We start from the raw sequence: 17,745 nt of genomic DNA, 5'->3' as shown, positions 1-17,745 counted from the left end.
GTGCAGACTCTGGCTGAAATGCACAAGATGGCGACATTCTTATCCTGGATATTTTGGCTTCATTTCTCGATAGCCGTATAAAGATGAGACGTGTCTTCCATCTTTATGCGGTTTGTAAGTCGTGACGTGTGACATGTGCTTCCGGGGTCTAAACTCTGTTATTTTCAAGATACCACAGTGCTGTAACTGTAGATCTCAGATGGAGGCTTAAATATGACTTATGAAAAAAGTTTGTCTGTCGCCATTGTATGCTAACGTTAGCTTAATAGACTTGGGCAGCACATAAGCAATAACTGTGTGACAACTGAAATGAAGTTGATGAAATTAGTTGAGTGATGTGTGCTGGAAAACATTTTCTAAAATGAAATTTAAATCCCATCTTCACAAAAAAAAAGATGTGAATGGTGAATAAATTCCCAGGTTATACCATTGTTGTTTGCTTGTGACCTGAAGGTTTGGACCCAGATGTGGATATTCACGCGCAATGTCACATTTAACAAGCAGATATACAGTCTATGGTCACACCTGATCAATACATGTGTGTTTTAACATCTTACAAAGCAGCAGAGAAACGCTCAGACACTTCAGATTGTTCCACAGTCATGTGGATGAAAGATATTCCTAACTATGTCAGTTGTTTTGCAGAAAACTTTCATCCCTTGCTCAAAATCCTAATTGAGCACAAGGTCTGGTCACATGCATTCATGTGAATGGTGCAGCTCCTGTGTGGCTTCACAGGGATGAGCTGCAGTGCACATGAGAGTGTGTTTATGCACAGAGGAAACATGCAACCACCAGATGACTGTGTTGAGACAGGGAGTCACACACACACACACACAGAACCACAAGAGTCAGCCAAAAGGAAAGCAGCAAGCACATACCTCTGTATCACTGCTCATTTCTATGTTTGCAGCCATATTATCCCTTCAACACCAGCGGTATTCCTCCAGTTTCACCAGGCAGTAGAAATAAGAGACAGACAGCAATGAAAAGGGCCTGGGAAAGCTCCTCAGTCTCAGTGTCACTTCTTTAGTTTCACAGCACCCCGGCATTACATATGCGCACCTATTTTCCCTGCCTCACCAATCAGATGGCATCCAGGTTTTCACTACACATAACTTCACTACGCTTGGTCTGCAGACAATCTTCTTTTAAGACACAGGTACACCTTCTGTCTCTCCCACTCTGCCTATGGAGCATTTCAATAACTCCACCCTGCTCTCCACTCTTTTGGCCAGTCTGCAGCTGAAATGCAAATGAGCAGCAGCAGCAGCAGCAGCATGGTTGTGCGGAGACGTCCTGACTTGAGAAGAGGTGTTGCTCTGTGGGGAGCTCCACAACATCTGTCCTGTTGCCTCGCTACAAGCCTGCCGTGCCCTATTTCTTAAAGCCACATGTGAGACTTCAACACACACACACACACACACACACACACACACACACACACACACACACACACACACACACACACACACACACACACACACACACACACACACACACACACACACACACACACACACACACACACACACACACACACACACACGTCCCAGATGATTCATAGATAAATCAAATTAATTATAAATGGAATAATGATGGTGAGGAAAACCAATCAAGGTGGAGAGATCAATCAGATTCTGTGAAAATTCAAAGATATGGGCTCTGAGCATCAGAGGACAACAACAACAGTATACACACAAATTCTCACAATGGCCGTCACATCCACAAACCTCCCAGCTGGCCAGTACCAGGGCCAGAGTGGCACAAGAAGAATCTGTTTGTGTGTGTGTGTCCATGGTGGTGAGTAAAAATGACTCGTGGCCTACATGCTACAAATAATCTTTTTATCTAATATACACTGTCTCTCTCCCACTTACTTTAACACACACACACACACACACACACACACACACACACACACACACACACACACACACACACACACACACACACACACACACACACACACACACACACACACACACACACACACACACACACACACACACACACACACACACACACGAAAGTGGGCCACAGCACAAAGCTTTTCCTTTAATCTTCATGGATCTCTGTGCTTACAAGACGCATTCATTCTTAAAGAATTAGGATTTTGTGATTAAGTTGTGATTGCTTCGGGTTCAGTACAGAAGTGAACAGGCTCAGTGTGTTTAGGCTACGACACAAAGACAGAGATGTAGTTTGAAAAGCTCAGCTCATGTTGTTGCTGGGATCTAATCTTTAGAGTTTTAGTTTAACGTGAGCAAGCAGGAGGGTGCTGAGAAAAACAGAATTCAGCTGAGAATTCATTTTGTGCCTGTGAGAGGAGGAACTGAACGTAACGTGATCCCAATCTTAATCGCTCTGTCTGCGAGTGTGCCAACCTATACAACAGTAATAACTACCATAAGTAGTAGACAGGGAGTAACACAAATAGTATCGGGTGAACAGACGTGCCCGTCCAACAAACCACACAGTGGGCAACTCTCACTTAAACCCACATTTAACACATGCACAGAAATGGCCTGAGTGAGAGGAGGGAGGAAAAAAGACATAGGCTGACAGACAGGAGATGTTACTTCCTACAAGCGAAGATGGTGCTTTGTTTTAATCCTCTGGCTGGACCTCTTCATGATGATGGGTGGTGAGTATCATGTACTGTCTGAAAGGGCTGACAGTGCCCAAGGGATGGATGGCTTAAGATATACAATCTCACTGTATGTGATGGCCTGCACACACACACACACACACACAAAGTACGTGAAGACATCACACAGTAGGACAGATGAGACATGACAGTAAAGTGTCATGTATGTTGCCGTGAGGCTCACATTGCCAGTTCTAATTAAAATGTCTTGTTGTGCCAGTTTACTCTGTATAGTCTTCTGGCTCGGGTCCATGCAGCAGAGCTGGAATGAGCCACTGCACAAACCAGACGAGCAGCCAACAACCACTGCAATTTAAACATGTAAAACACCCAGCCAACAAACCAGGGAGGAGATCTGAGCTACACAAAGCTAACCTGCACAAAACACAGCAATGTGTGGGGTTACACTAGAAGAGAATGCCTTTACTCACTGCAGAGGATTTGGCGATTGTCCCCCAGTGGACCAGATAGTGGAGCGAGGGCAGTGCCACCTGCTGTTTATGACTACAAACAGCCTGACTTTGTTGGACATGTATCTGCATGTGACAATCACAGGGTTGTATACGCACATGACCTTTTACACACACACGTCTGTTAATCAGAGCACTTACTAAGAACATTAATAACATTTTTGTTCTATCTAAATGTCTCAGTAAACCATGACAGTGATATAAGATGCAGTAAATCTGAGCCCTGCGACTGATGCAGCTATTAATGTTATTACATTACACGCATGCCTTTCCTCATGTGACACGACAAAACGTCTCCTGCTCCCTGTTGTTTACAACCTGGACATTCAATCGCCAGACGTCTAGACGCTCACAAATATGTAGAGTTGAAATTAACGTTTTAATGAATATTAGCCAATCCCAGCTGGCATTGGGCGAGAGGCGGGGTAAACCCTGGAAACGTCACCTGTCCATCACAGGGCGAGATACAGAGACGAACAAACAATCACACTCACATACACACCTCCATGCAATTAGAGTCACCATATAACCTAACCTGCATGTCTTTGGACTGTAGGCGGAAGCCGGATAACACACATTATGACCATCTTATATTGATATATACTATAATATGGAACAAGTGGGAAAGATGAGATGACATTTAAAATGCTCTAATTGATCAATCAAATGTGATAAACTACGTGCTCATGTATGCATAACATCAAAAATCTAAACTGGTCATACGTGTAAGGCAAAAAGTTTTTACAATCTCACAACACTGTTTTAGGATCTTGATTATAATTTGCATGATCATTCAGGTTGTAAACATAATACTGGACTTATGTTTCACATCCAGCCCCTTTGTCCACTTATCTTTAATGAGCACTCAGGCTTATTCATACAGATTCATACTGTACAGCAGTTGTGAACACGAGGACAACCTTCGACTTTACATGGGCAGTCATGTGACCACAAGATGTTTTTGTGCAAAGAATAAAAACCTGTGTGGTTAGAGGCAGACATGAAATGTGCAGAAAACATGAATTGGACATACATTTTCTTTGGAGCTGTCTGAGAGAGAAGCTGGCTGAAACATCTGAACTACAGAGTAACGTGCGGAGGACACTAACGCCCTCTGAAGCAGAGATCTACCACCTCTACAGGAACATAAATATTGTTCTTCAACAGCGAGGAACGAGGAGACGCTGGATCTGCTGAACTTACACTTCCTACACTTCCTCCTCCATTCAATTAAGCCTTTTAATCTGACACAGAGCGATTCCTGTTGGACGGGACTTCAAGTATTTTCTCCCTTTGTTTTCTTCCCCCTTAAAAATGTGGCATGGTGCAACAATGGCTCATGTGAGTGAGGGGGTTTCCGCTGGACATTTTCCAAAACATTCATGTGAAGGTTTGCAACAGTTTAACAGGGAAACAGCTATTATTTACAATGTATTGTTAAACTTTCAGATTAATGTAATGCATAAATTCAGGCACTGTCCCCTGTGGCTTGTCCAGTCTGTGTCTCACATGGACTCACACCAGCATGGCCTGCAGAGACCAGCTGGTCCATAATCTGCCTCAAGACCATTTTAGCTACATTTTTAGCTCCGCAAAGAAGGTTCTGTTTTCGGTTAGTTTGTCCTTTAGTTAGCAGGATTACACATTACACTACCTGACGTATTACCACGAAACTTGGAAGGATGCAGTACGGGTCAGGACAGATCTTTGTAAAGATCAATATATCTATTATGATATGAATATATTCTGAATAGATGGATTGTGTGTGGGTTTAAGATGGCGACTCTGTTTATTTAGCATTAGTCTGAGGAAGAGCCTCCTGCTTGAAACCTCACCGGCAAATAAATGCTTTTTTGGGAGCTTCAGGCTTGCGGATTTTGTCTCTTTCAAAAGTTTTGTTGATCCAGCACCCGTCAAAAGATCTTTTTATCGGATGTTGGTCCCATTTGTTGGGGTTAGAGAGAAGCATTTCGAGGCGGATCACATAATTTTTCCAAGTTCTTTAACATAGCGAGATAGGGCATCTTTGACATTTTGACTGATTTGTCATTCATGGATTTTAATGAAAATAAAAAACAGCATCTGGTGAATTTAAACGTGGTTTCATAAGGCGGGGTTTCTGATTGCTTTTGTGAGATATCTACAAAACATGCAAAAAGAATCAGAGTGAAAACAGCAGAAAAAGAGAGCAATTACAGCCATATGAACTGTATTCTCGACATCTGGGTGTTTGTAATGTTCTGTAATCGTTTGATAAGTCTGAACCGCACCATTAGCAGCGACATGATGGTATAATGAAACCTGGCCAAATTATGAAAGAATCACTTAAAAATATCGAGCAGGTTTTAGGAGTTAGCACACACAAGGTGCTGAAATTACACTTCAAAAGCCACAACTAAAAGGTGTGGTTTCCACTGAACTCAATACAAACATATTATTCCATAACCTCTGGCAAAGTCAAGCACCTTTTAATGACTTATACTGTTTTTCCTCAACCATTATTCTAAATGAGAACCAGGAATTTGGCTCCAGTGGCTCCCATATCGCTGAACGAACCGTCTCAGAACACAAGGAAACCACAGAACAAATTGCATGACTGGGATCCAGTGTTTAAAATGTGCTGTATTATTTAGACTGGTGCTGCAACCTTATATGACTTAGAAAAACCAACACCTCCGAGACAAAAGGCAACGGCAGACAAAACAAAAGTCCGACATCTGCAGGGTGGCGGTGAACTTTTTCTCCCCCGATGAAAGGAAGTCAGTGGGTTGTTGTGTGGCCAAACTTCTGCTGCGCTTAATTCCAACCAATCAATCTCCTACGTTACATTGAACACAAAACCACCGTGTGTGATTTTTGGCTCCTGCTGGGCCTTATCAGAGCTCTGCTGGAGTCTGAAGTCAGAGACTCAGACCTGCTCAAACAGTGTTGGCATTGTGTCTTAAACAGACTCAATAAGAGAAATTACATCAGAGTCTGGACTGAGTTTCCTGTCTTTCTTAAAAAGAGCCGACCGAGTGGAAACAAACATTAAGTAGCTGAACTATTCTCAGGTTCATTACTTTTGCAAGAGCAGATGAAGGAATGATGTTGGAGGTTTTACTGTTCATTACATCATGTGCAATACATTAAACATGTTTGACTGCAAGTTTGCACTGCAGGCGGAACACATGCCCGTGAGATAATTTGTGAAGTTTAACAACGTGCACTTTTACTGCTACATTAACATTATCAGCTCTATTGAGCTTCACCTTCCAAAGTTTGGTTGAATGTCTTAAAAGACAAACATGTGCTTTTGCTGATTTCAGACCTCTGTAACAATAAACTGAATTAGGATGCAAACGCTCTATAATCTCAGTTAACCATTTAAAAACTGCCTTGTGAAAAAGGTTTTATAAGGTTGAAGAATTCCTCTAAATGAGAAACTGTAGAGTGAACAGATAAAACCAGTCAAACAGTTTGCTCACATCTCGATGCCATGTTCTCTCTAAATGCAGGCGCCTGGAGGGTGTTTCCGTAACACATTATCTTATAATATAATATATAACTTGCAGAGGTGATGATCGTTAAAGTTTGGTGGTCAGGAAATATAAGGTAACTAACATGAACATATTCTAATTTCATAATGTCATTCAACAGGAAAATCCTCAACATCTGTTATAATTCAGAATGTCCAAGATTTAAGAGACAGGAGGTAGAACTACTTACAATGTACAGAAATGTCTTATGTAATGACCAAAGTAGCTGTAGGCAATGCTCCCTCAAGAAGCTTTTAAACTCAATTATGCTCTAGATTAATGAATAATGTATATTTAAGATTAAAGCACAAAACACACGCTCATATAAAAGTGAAGCCATAACAAGTCAGATATTTGAGAAAGTGTTAAATTCTTATAAAAGAGAAACAAAAACCTGAGAATGTGAGAGAACAATCCTCTGTACCAACCTCTTTCCAAAGAAAGCACAATTTTCTGCACCTACCACGTAGACGTCTTTTGGTCTGTAGACTTCAATAAATAAAGTTTGAGCTGCATAAAGAGATACATATACAATAGGCAAACACTTCTCTCCCAATGTAAACAAGATTATGACATTTTATCTGGATTGAGTATTTGTGAAGTGAAAGGCTGCACTAGTTTCCCTGCTACCCCTCCTGGGTCGTCTGGGGTCGTCTCCCTGAGGGGTTTGACTCGTACGTCAAAGATTGTTATGCACTTAACGGCGTCATTGATTGACAAGCAGCAGAGTCCAAATTGAGCTGACAAGAGCCTTTGATTGACAGTCCAGACATTGAATGCGATGTCCCTGTGTGCTAAGGATTATGAAGCTGTTAGCATAATAAGCAGGAGAGCTCTCTGGTCTCAGACTGACCTGTGAAGGCTAACAATCTTCCTAAAGCTGCTGTAAAGACACAGGGTTGTTTGACTATAAAGCCAAAACACAGCTCTTACATCTGGACTTCAACTGTGAACGTGTCGACTGGAGCTGATTTCCCACTATTCTGACTTTACAGTCTCTGATCTCGTGAGTAAGAAGAGTCTGTTCTTCAGCCAGGTAGTCTGACGTACATGAGTTATAAAAAGGTAACATTTACATTTAGACTCTTTTATGTCACACACGTTTCTGCTTATTCTAAAATAACTAGAATGGCTCTCAGTTGCACATATCTCCCCCAAACAGTCCTCTAAACTTGTCTTAAAATGTTGCAATGTTAAAGAAGATGAAAAAACGAAAATCCTGCACCTTTGTCCTGATTCCCCCTGAAATTGAATGGGTTCAATTTGTCTACCAAGATTCATGAAACCCTGTTCTGCAGTTTTTGCGTAATCTGCTCATATTCACACAAACAAACAAACAAACAAACAAACAAATGGACAGGGTGCGTCAACATAACCTCCGTGTCGGTTATAATAAGGATTTAGATACGTGCCAATCTGTCCCTAACGTATACCCTCAACAGATGGTGGTGGTGACTTCTGGGGCAGTGCCTGTTTGGCTCAGGCTCAAACATGTACTACACATAATTGTTCTCTTCCTCCTTCTCTTTCCATCTGTTCTCCTCCTCTCGATCGTAATCGGCTTCTCTAATCTTGATGCCCAAATGACCAGGAGCCACACAAAAAAAATACCCATAAAAAAGGGTTGGAAACCTCAACACAAGTGCCCACACACACATGCGATGCATTGCCAGCTGAGTCATCTGTGATGCCAATGAATTTAACACATGCAGCTCAAACATACGTCGTTTGCAATCAAGATGCTCCCCTTCATTCTCCTCTTTGTTACATACTTGTTTAACCTATCTGGTTTACATCTGTTTTTATATTTGAGGAACATCTGGCTGCCAGCAGCAGATGAAAATGCCTCAGCTGTCACTACCGAACATTCCTTTGACCTCAGTAACACTGCCACTGTGAAAATATCCATCCCAACACACACACTGCAGGTACAGTCCAGACAGTCATTATCAAACTCGCAGCCTTCCTATTAAAGACTCCTGAGAGGACATCGCACTGAGAGAAGCAATGATAAACAACCAGGTCTTGAGAATCAGACTATAAACGTCAATATCAATGTCAAAAACAAAAGGCAGGTTGATGATTAGTGTCTCTGCCTCCTCACAATTTAAATTAGCAGAGCTTGTCTGTGAAACGACGCCTGTGCCATGCAGCCGAGCTGATCTCACTTGCCGTCACAATGCAGAAGACACGCTACACTTACCATTGTGCAGATGGCCGAGACACACACACATGCGCCACAAAGTAGAGGACAGCGACTGACTGCAAGCTGCTGCGGGTCTGTGCAGGCGAACCATTTGTGCCTCCAGTTGCAGCAGAGCTACACAGTCTTACAGCCAGACGTTAATAATGTAATGCTGAGCACAGACACATGCTGCATGCATCCCGGGCTGAACAACTGCTGCTGCTGCAAAAAGGAGCAGCGATGGTGGGGAAGGAGAGGAGGGAGAGGGTTGCTGGAGTGTGAGGGTCAGAGCGAAGGTGGGAAGACAAGCTGGGAAAACAAATTGGTGGGAGCTGGCATATCTAAGACCAGGCAATCTCATGTTAAACTTCATGACAGGTCCCTAATTTTATGAGAATTTCTGATTTTGAAATAAGTTTCAGAAAATTCAGCATTAATTCTGTTAAATACTATGTAAATTCACGAGTTCTATTTCTGTGATTGATGTGGACACAGTCCTTTTTCTTCTTGAGCAATTCATGTCTGAACCACAGTACACATCTTTATGGTTTTCCCGTATGCCAAAGCAAATAATCAAACCAAAGTTAAGCATTGGGATTAACACACCAATTTAAGCAACAAGTGAAGCTTTAACCACTGTGGTTTAAAAAGACGTGGTGAGGGATGTCACCTCTATTTTGTTTAGCTAACTGCTGCTGCTGTGGCCCCAGTGTGTTTGGGCACAGTTAGTGGGGCATGATGATATTTATTTAGACTGCTCCCTCACACACATGAACAGAGGTTGACACTCTTTGACGGTGCAGTGTCAGATTTACCGCTTTGAAAACCCGTCATCGGGCTTGTAAGAAAAACAAAGTGTTGAGCAGGCCATTAAATGTGTTTCTTTTCAAAAAGCAGAACAAGGGCACAATGAGATGTGAGAAGAGCAGCTGCAGATTTCTGCACAATTCTTGAATCAAAGAGAAATTATGTACAGCACATGTTGTGCGTCACAAGCACTGACACCTAAAATAAACGGGGTGTCAAGACAGCGTCAAAAAGGAAATTGCATGGAGTCAATGTGACACCTGGCATCGTGCAGGGTATCACACAGTGAGAACCTGACAAATGAAATCATACCATGAATAATACTAAACTCCAGTTCTGGAACAAATCCTTACGATTAAGTGGTTATTCAACTGGCAACATATTAAATCTGCCAATTTTTTATTTGGAATTACTGAGTTTCAACATCAGCATCATTTTAAGGTGACAAGACGTAAATGTAGTGAGAGTTTTACATCAGGATCTTTGCAGATATGAAAAGACTTGCACAATGAGTGTCAGACAGAAGCTAGTCTTAAATGTTAAGTGCCTATTTTCTGTCTGTGATGAGTCAATAAACTGTCATTGTCAGGTGTCTGTGAAAAGTATGTCACAAGCAAAAAGTCCTTATTCTGAAACTGGGCCTTTGTAACTTTAGGAAGGTACAGCTGAGTACATCCAGGATAGGAAACATTAGAGTTAGCATGGATAAATAGTCAACATTAAAGTCTGACCGATACATTGGTTGTAGAATATCAAGGCTTGATGACATTTCATTTTCATAAGGGTTTGAAAACGACATCTTAGGAATCAATGACAAACTTTTGTTTTGTTTGTACTGTATATTGTCCGATATACCGGTATCAGATATTGTGTACTCTCAAACATAATTATATTGTCATCTGTCTCCAAAGGTCCATTGCAGTCAGGCTCTGTGTGTACAGTATATGCATTATTACTCTAAAAATAAAAATGTAGTCAGGATTCTTAAATACCTACCAGCCTATAAATACTTTCTGCAGTTTTTCCCCTTATCTCCTTAGTTGGATATTTCTTTTAATCATTTGATGCTTTTATTCAATAGCCAAACCCAACCACACAAACCTGGCCTGACTGCAGAGACACTGTGGAGACAAAGTGAGTTTAACCTGGTTGATGAGTGACCTTTGTGCTGGCAGCAGCAGAAAGAGAGTTGCTCGTGTGGGACTGTATAAGAAGCCTCTTCAATGGAGCTTCAGTCAGACACAGGCTGCTCTGTGAGCTAAATGAAGGGATGAACTCCAGTGTGTAACAGCCTCGGGTCCTCGGCTGCTGGTAACAGGAAGGACTGAGCCACCAGGGCACAATGTGACAGTGATGTGAAGAGAGGGAAGTGGGTTAAGGGCAAGTTAGGAGGAGTTAACAACAGTCACAGAGAGGGAAAGAGTAGAGGAGGAGAGAAACGCCTCTGAGCAATGTAGAGACTGATGCACAGAGATCAGAGACGCCCAGAATCAAATACCATCTCATAACTATCCACAAAGAGGGTGCTCTTTTTTTCCCGTCTTCAGCTCAACTTTATCCTTCGCAGGCACCACTCCAGAAGGTTCACATTCCTGCATTTCATTCAACTCTGCTCAATTAGAAAAGTTAAATATGGCTATAATAACCTACAACATAAGTGAACTGCACATAGCAAAATGCTTCCAGCTCTGTTTCTGCATCTGTTGCAAAAGTCCATCCACCAGATGTTCATCGTATAATCTCCATAAACTAAAAATAGGAGATTTATGTTGCCGGACAAAATAAATTACTGTCACAGTGGATACACAGTCACACACTAAAATTATTCACAAACAACACACTCACACACAGATGTGTGTCAAACATGGTGAACTATTGTCGTATTTAACTCTTCAGCAGTGAAAAACTTTGAGTGAATTGTAATCTATGTGGGTCATGAGGTATTGACTGTGTGTATAGTCAGTGACATTCATCTGTCAGGGTTATACCCAGCTCACACAGGCCATTGGTCCTCTGTTGATGTTTGTTTAAATGATTGTGTGATAGTTGAACATGTGTGTCTCTGAGTTAGGCTGTAAATGTGTGGGATTGTGTTTATGTTCTGACATAAGCTATGTATGTCTCTGTATGAGGGGACCGATTGTTGAGTCTAGCCAACAGCTGTGATGTGCTAACAACAATAATCCAGTCACTGCAGACACATCTGGGATGTAATGAAAAGAACGATCAAATGTGAATGTGAGTGTTTGATGGATCAGATTTTCATATGATACTAAGGCACACATATATATAAAAAGGTTTTAGACACATGCAACTCCAAAATAAGATAATACTTTGTGATGGGGACATTTTCTATGTTACAGCAGCTGAAGGGGATAGTGGCAATAGAAACTCGGAAAAAGTAATAAATAAGTAAAGATACAATATAAACAGAGTGATGTATGAGAAATAGAAATAGAAAATGTATACAATGTGGGCAAAATGTACAGCTCTATACATCAGTTAAAATACTGACTTGAGATAGATTGTAATATCTGATAGCACCGGGCCATTTGAAAAATTAAACTTACGTACATAAGCCTCGCTGTATCAGAGAATGCAGCACACACAATGGATTCTAAAGTTCTCTGCAAATGCAGCAGCTGATGCTTGATGTCCACATAAATTAGTAGTATTCTAGAAGGAAGTTATTTAATACAATAAGCAAGTATAAACCCATCCCTTGTACCTCCAAGATTTCTTCAATGGTAAAACCTAGTATTACCTCAGCTGCGATCATTGCATATCACAAACAGGTGTTCAACACACCACCTGGCTTTAGGGAGTGGGCCAGATTAGAGTAGTTTAGTGTTCATAATGTGGATATGGGCCATTGTGATGTCACGTGGCATCATGATGGTACAGAGGCATCAGCTTGATAATTGACCTGGTGTTTCAGGAGCTTCAGGAGCAGTTTTCCCCTTTATTGTTGACTTTATGCTTTTTACCTTGCAGAACTCACAAACAACTATACAACACACTAGAGGAAAGCGTCATACGTCAGGGAGACTTCTTCCATTCTGAGATGCCAGCTACATTGAAACAGTTCCAGTGCATACACATGTGTCATCTCATTAATTAGAGGGAAATAAAGTAGTTGAGATGCGGACGACACCTCCCATGATTAAAGTAAGTCTCACTGTGCGAATCACATAAAAAAGTGAGCCGGTGTAGACAGCAGGACACGACAGCTGGCACTTTACTGGAGGGAAATCTGCAGCAGCAGCAGAAGCAGGAGCGGGTCCCCCTACCTCACAGCACATACATCCTGCATGTGTGGAAGTTTACATACATGAAAAGAAATGTGAAAAATGCATAATTTCAGGGAGGGAGTTTTTTTTTCCTTTTTCGTTCCACTCCATGAGTTGGGAGCAGGAATCTGATTGCTGACCTTAGTCTAAATTCTCAGGCTAGCTCTATTAATAGCCCAGACACCAGTGAGCGCAAGACTCCTAAGTCAGCAGCCAGTGCTTGCTCACCAGGCCCTGTTTCAGTCTGGCTCTGGATGGATCAGGCTGGTGATTAGAAAGAAAAACAAGGCTCCAATTCATTCAAGTTCTTATTCTTCAGTGTGGACAAGAAAAAGCACAAATACTGGGAAGCAAAGATCTTAATTGTAATAGTGATACACTAACTGCGTTTTTTTAGGCACTAAGTTGTGTTTGCATGGTTTCAATGCACAAAATGTCATTTTTTTCCTGATGGCAGTACTGCAGAGAAGGGGGTACCCCATTTGGCACCACTCCCATGGAAAGTGTGTAGCAATGTGAGACAGACACTGCTATGTCACAACGACTGCTCATTCACAGTGAAGAAACTGTGCTTTTGTCTCCACAGACTCTATTTACAGAGTTTTGCTGAACTGCAGCTCCAACGTTGACAAGCGCTCACTGTAAATCAGTTGAAGAACTTGCCCACATCCAGCAAAAGATAAACAACCACTGACAGGCTCTTCGACATATTCTTTCAGACCTGCCAAAACCTATGACTCTGTCTTTAATGGCAGCAGAAATCCACTGTTCAAGCATCGTTCTGTCTCGCAGGAATTCCCACTCCTGTGATTGTGTGAGGTTTGCTTTCTTTAAAGCACCGGGGGATTGTACACATTGTCTTGGGATGTTATGCAATGCCAAGAAGACTTTTCCCCCGGCCCACTCATGCTGTAGTTTTCCCACTGAAAACAATGTCATAACCAAAGTGGCTTGAGTGGAAAAGGCCACAACTGTCATTCTAGATAAACATGATCTCAGAGCTACATCTTACTGTCTGCCTACAACGTTTCACTCTATTGTGTAGGAACCAAAATGAGACGCGCCTTATGCTAGTTAACTTTAACAATGCCTGAAATACACACTCCTTTCATTACAGTCACAATGTCATGTTCAAATGAGAAGTTACACTGTGGCCCTCACCAGTTAGAAAGTCATTTATTTAAAGATTTTAAAAAATGTAGTGTGTTTTGTAATTTGATCTGATACTTCACAGTAGGTTTAAAAACATTTCCACCTCCTTCAGGGAGCTCCTAAAATACGCCCCATTCCCCACAAACATAAATATCACAGACAGGCGGCACACGAGGGCGGCGGGTAGTCTGCTGTGGTGCAGTAGTGGTGGTGGTGGTTAACAGGTGGGGTAGAAGGGCAAGGACACTGAGGGCGTTAATTTACTGCCCAGTTGCTGCTCTATGATTGTGGTGGTAGACTACAGGGGCCCAAGGGGTCCCCTCTGTGATAAAAAGAAAAGGGTCAGCAGTTTGGAGGTATTTCACGCTCACTACACCATCACATTATATTGCAATATGCGCAAGCCAATGTTTTGAGGCATGACAGGACAGCAGCACTGCAAATTATAACCTAACTAAACTAGAAGGGCACTCAGAGAGCGCATACCTCCTATCTCGCAATGTTTAAGAAGAGAAAAAAATAACCTGGATCCGGCCAAAAGTTACTGATAACACAAGAATAACTGCCTTTGACCACCAAATTCTAATCCAAAAAATTTGAAAGGATTCTCACATGGCAATCTTAATATAATAAGTTCACAAGTAAAAGAGTTTTGCAAGATCACAGTGACTTTGACCTTTGACCTTGAACTACCAAAATCTACTCTTTTCATCACTGAGAAAAATGTTATCAACCCGTTTATGGACAACCTGAAAACATAATACCTCCCACCGGCGTGAAGGCATAACAACAGCCTCTCTTTAAGTGTCTGCATTAATTAACAAATGGGGTAATTTATCATTAATCAACACTGACAGTGATTTGCTTTCAACACAACAAAGTCACAGCTGGGTCAAGTCATCATTGGTGTACAAGCACAGTAGTTAACACAGTGTGAGCTTGTCTTGAGCTGAAAATAGAGTTCACTTCTATGGATAAACAATGTTTTGACCTTGGAGGCTCAGGATCTTATGGGAAATTAATGTGATAAATTAAGCTGGAAATAATGCTCCCACTCTGAGCTGCACAAGTATTCTTACGTCATAGTTATTTTAAGATAAATACATGTTTTTAGCAGTCAGTGTTTCTTCGGCTTCAGTTTTTACGTAAATGGTTCTTCACACATCTTACGGGAAGCGATCAGTGCTCAACCTGCTGTAAAAACTACTTTCCTGTGTCTTTGTCAAAATGTTTTATAAAAAAAACAATGAAAACAAACTCTTTAGAGATACTTGGAGAAAGGTCTGAATAAGACCTGCCAGAATATCACTATATAAAAGAGTTGCCAGTAGCAACCTGTAAATCTTCTGAAACTACCGGATGTTTTTCTCCTTTCCTTTCACTGACCAGGAATCTAAGAAGAGACTGGAAGAGTTTTTCTAACAGTAAAAATAAGGAAGTCATTAGCCGACTATGGAGCTTCTGCTTTAATAACTAAGACCAGCTCCATAAAGCAGTTAGTAATGGGCATCTATGCTCTGCGTCCTCTTAACCTTTTAAAGAACACACACACACGCACACGCACACATGCACGCGCACACGCACACGCACACACCTGTAATTAAATCTACCTCACACAGAGCAACAGTCAATGAGTGTGTGGTTTCCTGCTGGGCTGCACTGCCAGAGGTTTTTGAACACACTATATTTTGTGTAAATTCATTGTGAGTACCCTTAAATTAAGAAGTATATCAATAGACATACAGGTATAAGTGATGAAGGAAATGTGTGTGACTTTATATTTAACTGGAAATAATCTAGATTTAATGAGAAATGGTATAGAGCTTGATATTTAGAGTAGAAACAAAAAAACTACTTGTGTTTTTTGTCTTATTGTAGATGTTGGCACAGTGACATTTTCAGTACGGTAATTGGTCCCTTACTGATTCTGGTTTTGTCCAACCAAAAGTCCAAAACCCCAAAATATTCACTATTCATCATTATTATTATTTCATAAAAAAAAAAAAAATCACATATGAGTATTTGAGTAGAAAAACTAGAGTTGAGTCTAACTGAACGTTTGTACCAAATTTGAAGACAGTCCCTTAAAGCATTCACATGAATGGGATGTACTGTACAGTTAGACAATCGGAAAACATAATGCATCAAGCCACTGGCTGTCGCTGGTGCAGAGGCATAACAATTGATGATTCATTTTCTGTTGAAGACTAAATCAATTACAAATCTAAGCATTGCCGTTCATAAACAGTGTCTCAGTTACGCCATTTGTCTAGAACTAAAAAAACACAATCAGATGATTAGTATAGCTTCAAATTAGTTTTACTGATCAGCTTATTTGTCAACTAATTACTGCAGCTCAAGAGTAGTTTACACATCCCTGGATGGTTACAAAGATTCAGCAGTGACAGGAGGTTCATAACACTGATAATACACGTAGTACTACTCTGAAAAATAAAGATGACCTTATACCTATACAGCCAAAACTTCTACCACTTTCTTCCAAATTTTTCTTCCACAACCAACAGCCATTTTTGTGTTTATAAACATATAATGTATTCATCCTGTATAGGTAATGATGAATACATATAATGTATTCATCCTGTATAGGTAATGATCTATAGAAGGTTATTTCCCATAAAATAGAAATGAAAAAACTTAAACCTGTCTCTTATTTAAAATTTGGGGTTCAGAAATGTGGTCGTTGGCAGTTAAGAAAGATACATGTGGAGAGAGGTGGGCGTGAAGAGTGACCCTAGTGTAGTTTGAGCTCCTGGATAACAGGGAGGTCAACATGCTACAGATGTGAGTTTATGTGAAGGTTAAAGAAAGACTGGAAGACAAAGAGCAAAGTTTGAAAAGAAGGGAGCACATACAGGGGCGAGGGGTGATCCCTGAGAGGCTCCAGGGTTGGAGGGAGGCAGGAACCTCGTGTCTCCCCTTTGATCCTTCAACGAGAGGCACATGTTGTGTTGTTCACCGAGTTCCTATGATCCCAGTCCTCACAAAATCACACCGCAGATACTTCCGTTCCTGAATCCCAACACATTCACAACACAACTGCTTTCAAACACTGAGTCCCAAAGCACTTCACATTTTAAAGCATTTACACACATCAGAGGAGTCGTTCAAACTATCTCACAGACTCTTGACTCAAAACAAAGCTTCGTGATCACGGTTGTAATGTCACAGAAACAAGAAACAAAAAGAAGACCAATCAATACCCAGATAAGAACCCAGACAGGTCATGGCCATGACTTCATCCAAACATACACAAGACTCAATCAATCAATCAATACTGACCAGGCTTACACACACTTTAGTCTATTTGAAGATACCTTGTGTGAATGGGAACGACAAAATTATCTTGTAGCTTTCAAAAGAAGAAATAGTCTCAATAGAAAAGTTTAAATATCAAACATGTTTATGCAGAATTTTGAAAGAAAGAAGGCGATTTTATCACTAGAGCAGCATCACAACTGATTCTAAGCCGTATGTGGATATTATCTGCTACAATCACCTACACTGCTGAGTCATCTGCACCTACACTACTGAATACAAAATATACTACATGTGAGTGTAGACTGAAAAAAGGAAAATAGCAGTCAGCTCTGAAATCTAAAGAAGTCCTGAATCTAGTATCATGCAGTCGCTCAAAGAGCAGTAAACATTTAGT

At 41.0% G+C, this 17,745-nt stretch overlaps 1 protein-coding gene across 4 annotated transcripts in view; it reads right to left on the bottom strand.

The window, feature by feature from the left end:
• sept4b (septin 4b) overlaps positions 1-17,745 on the bottom strand; it is a 46,385-nt gene that overhangs the window by 14,602 nt on the left and 14,038 nt on the right. The window contains exon 1 of one of the 4 annotated variants that reach the window (XM_035155100.1): positions 8,842-9,003. The exons of 2 other annotated variants lie outside the window; for them this stretch is intronic. In XM_035155100.1, the coding sequence (XP_035010991.1) occupies positions 8,842-8,844 (3 nt within the window). In that variant the 5' untranslated portion in view covers positions 8,845-9,003. Of the gene's footprint in view, positions 1-881; positions 1,328-8,841; positions 9,004-17,745 lie in introns of those variants that run through there. One more of the 4 variants, XM_035155099.1, reaches the window with a different exon arrangement.

This window comes from Hippoglossus stenolepis, chromosome 4 (assembly GCF_022539355.2).
Source record: "Hippoglossus stenolepis isolate QCI-W04-F060 chromosome 4, HSTE1.2, whole genome shotgun sequence".
In the NCBI taxonomy this organism is placed as follows: domain Eukaryota; kingdom Metazoa; phylum Chordata; class Actinopteri; order Pleuronectiformes; family Pleuronectidae; genus Hippoglossus; species Hippoglossus stenolepis.
This window is presented reverse-complemented; position numbering and strand designations above follow the sequence as displayed.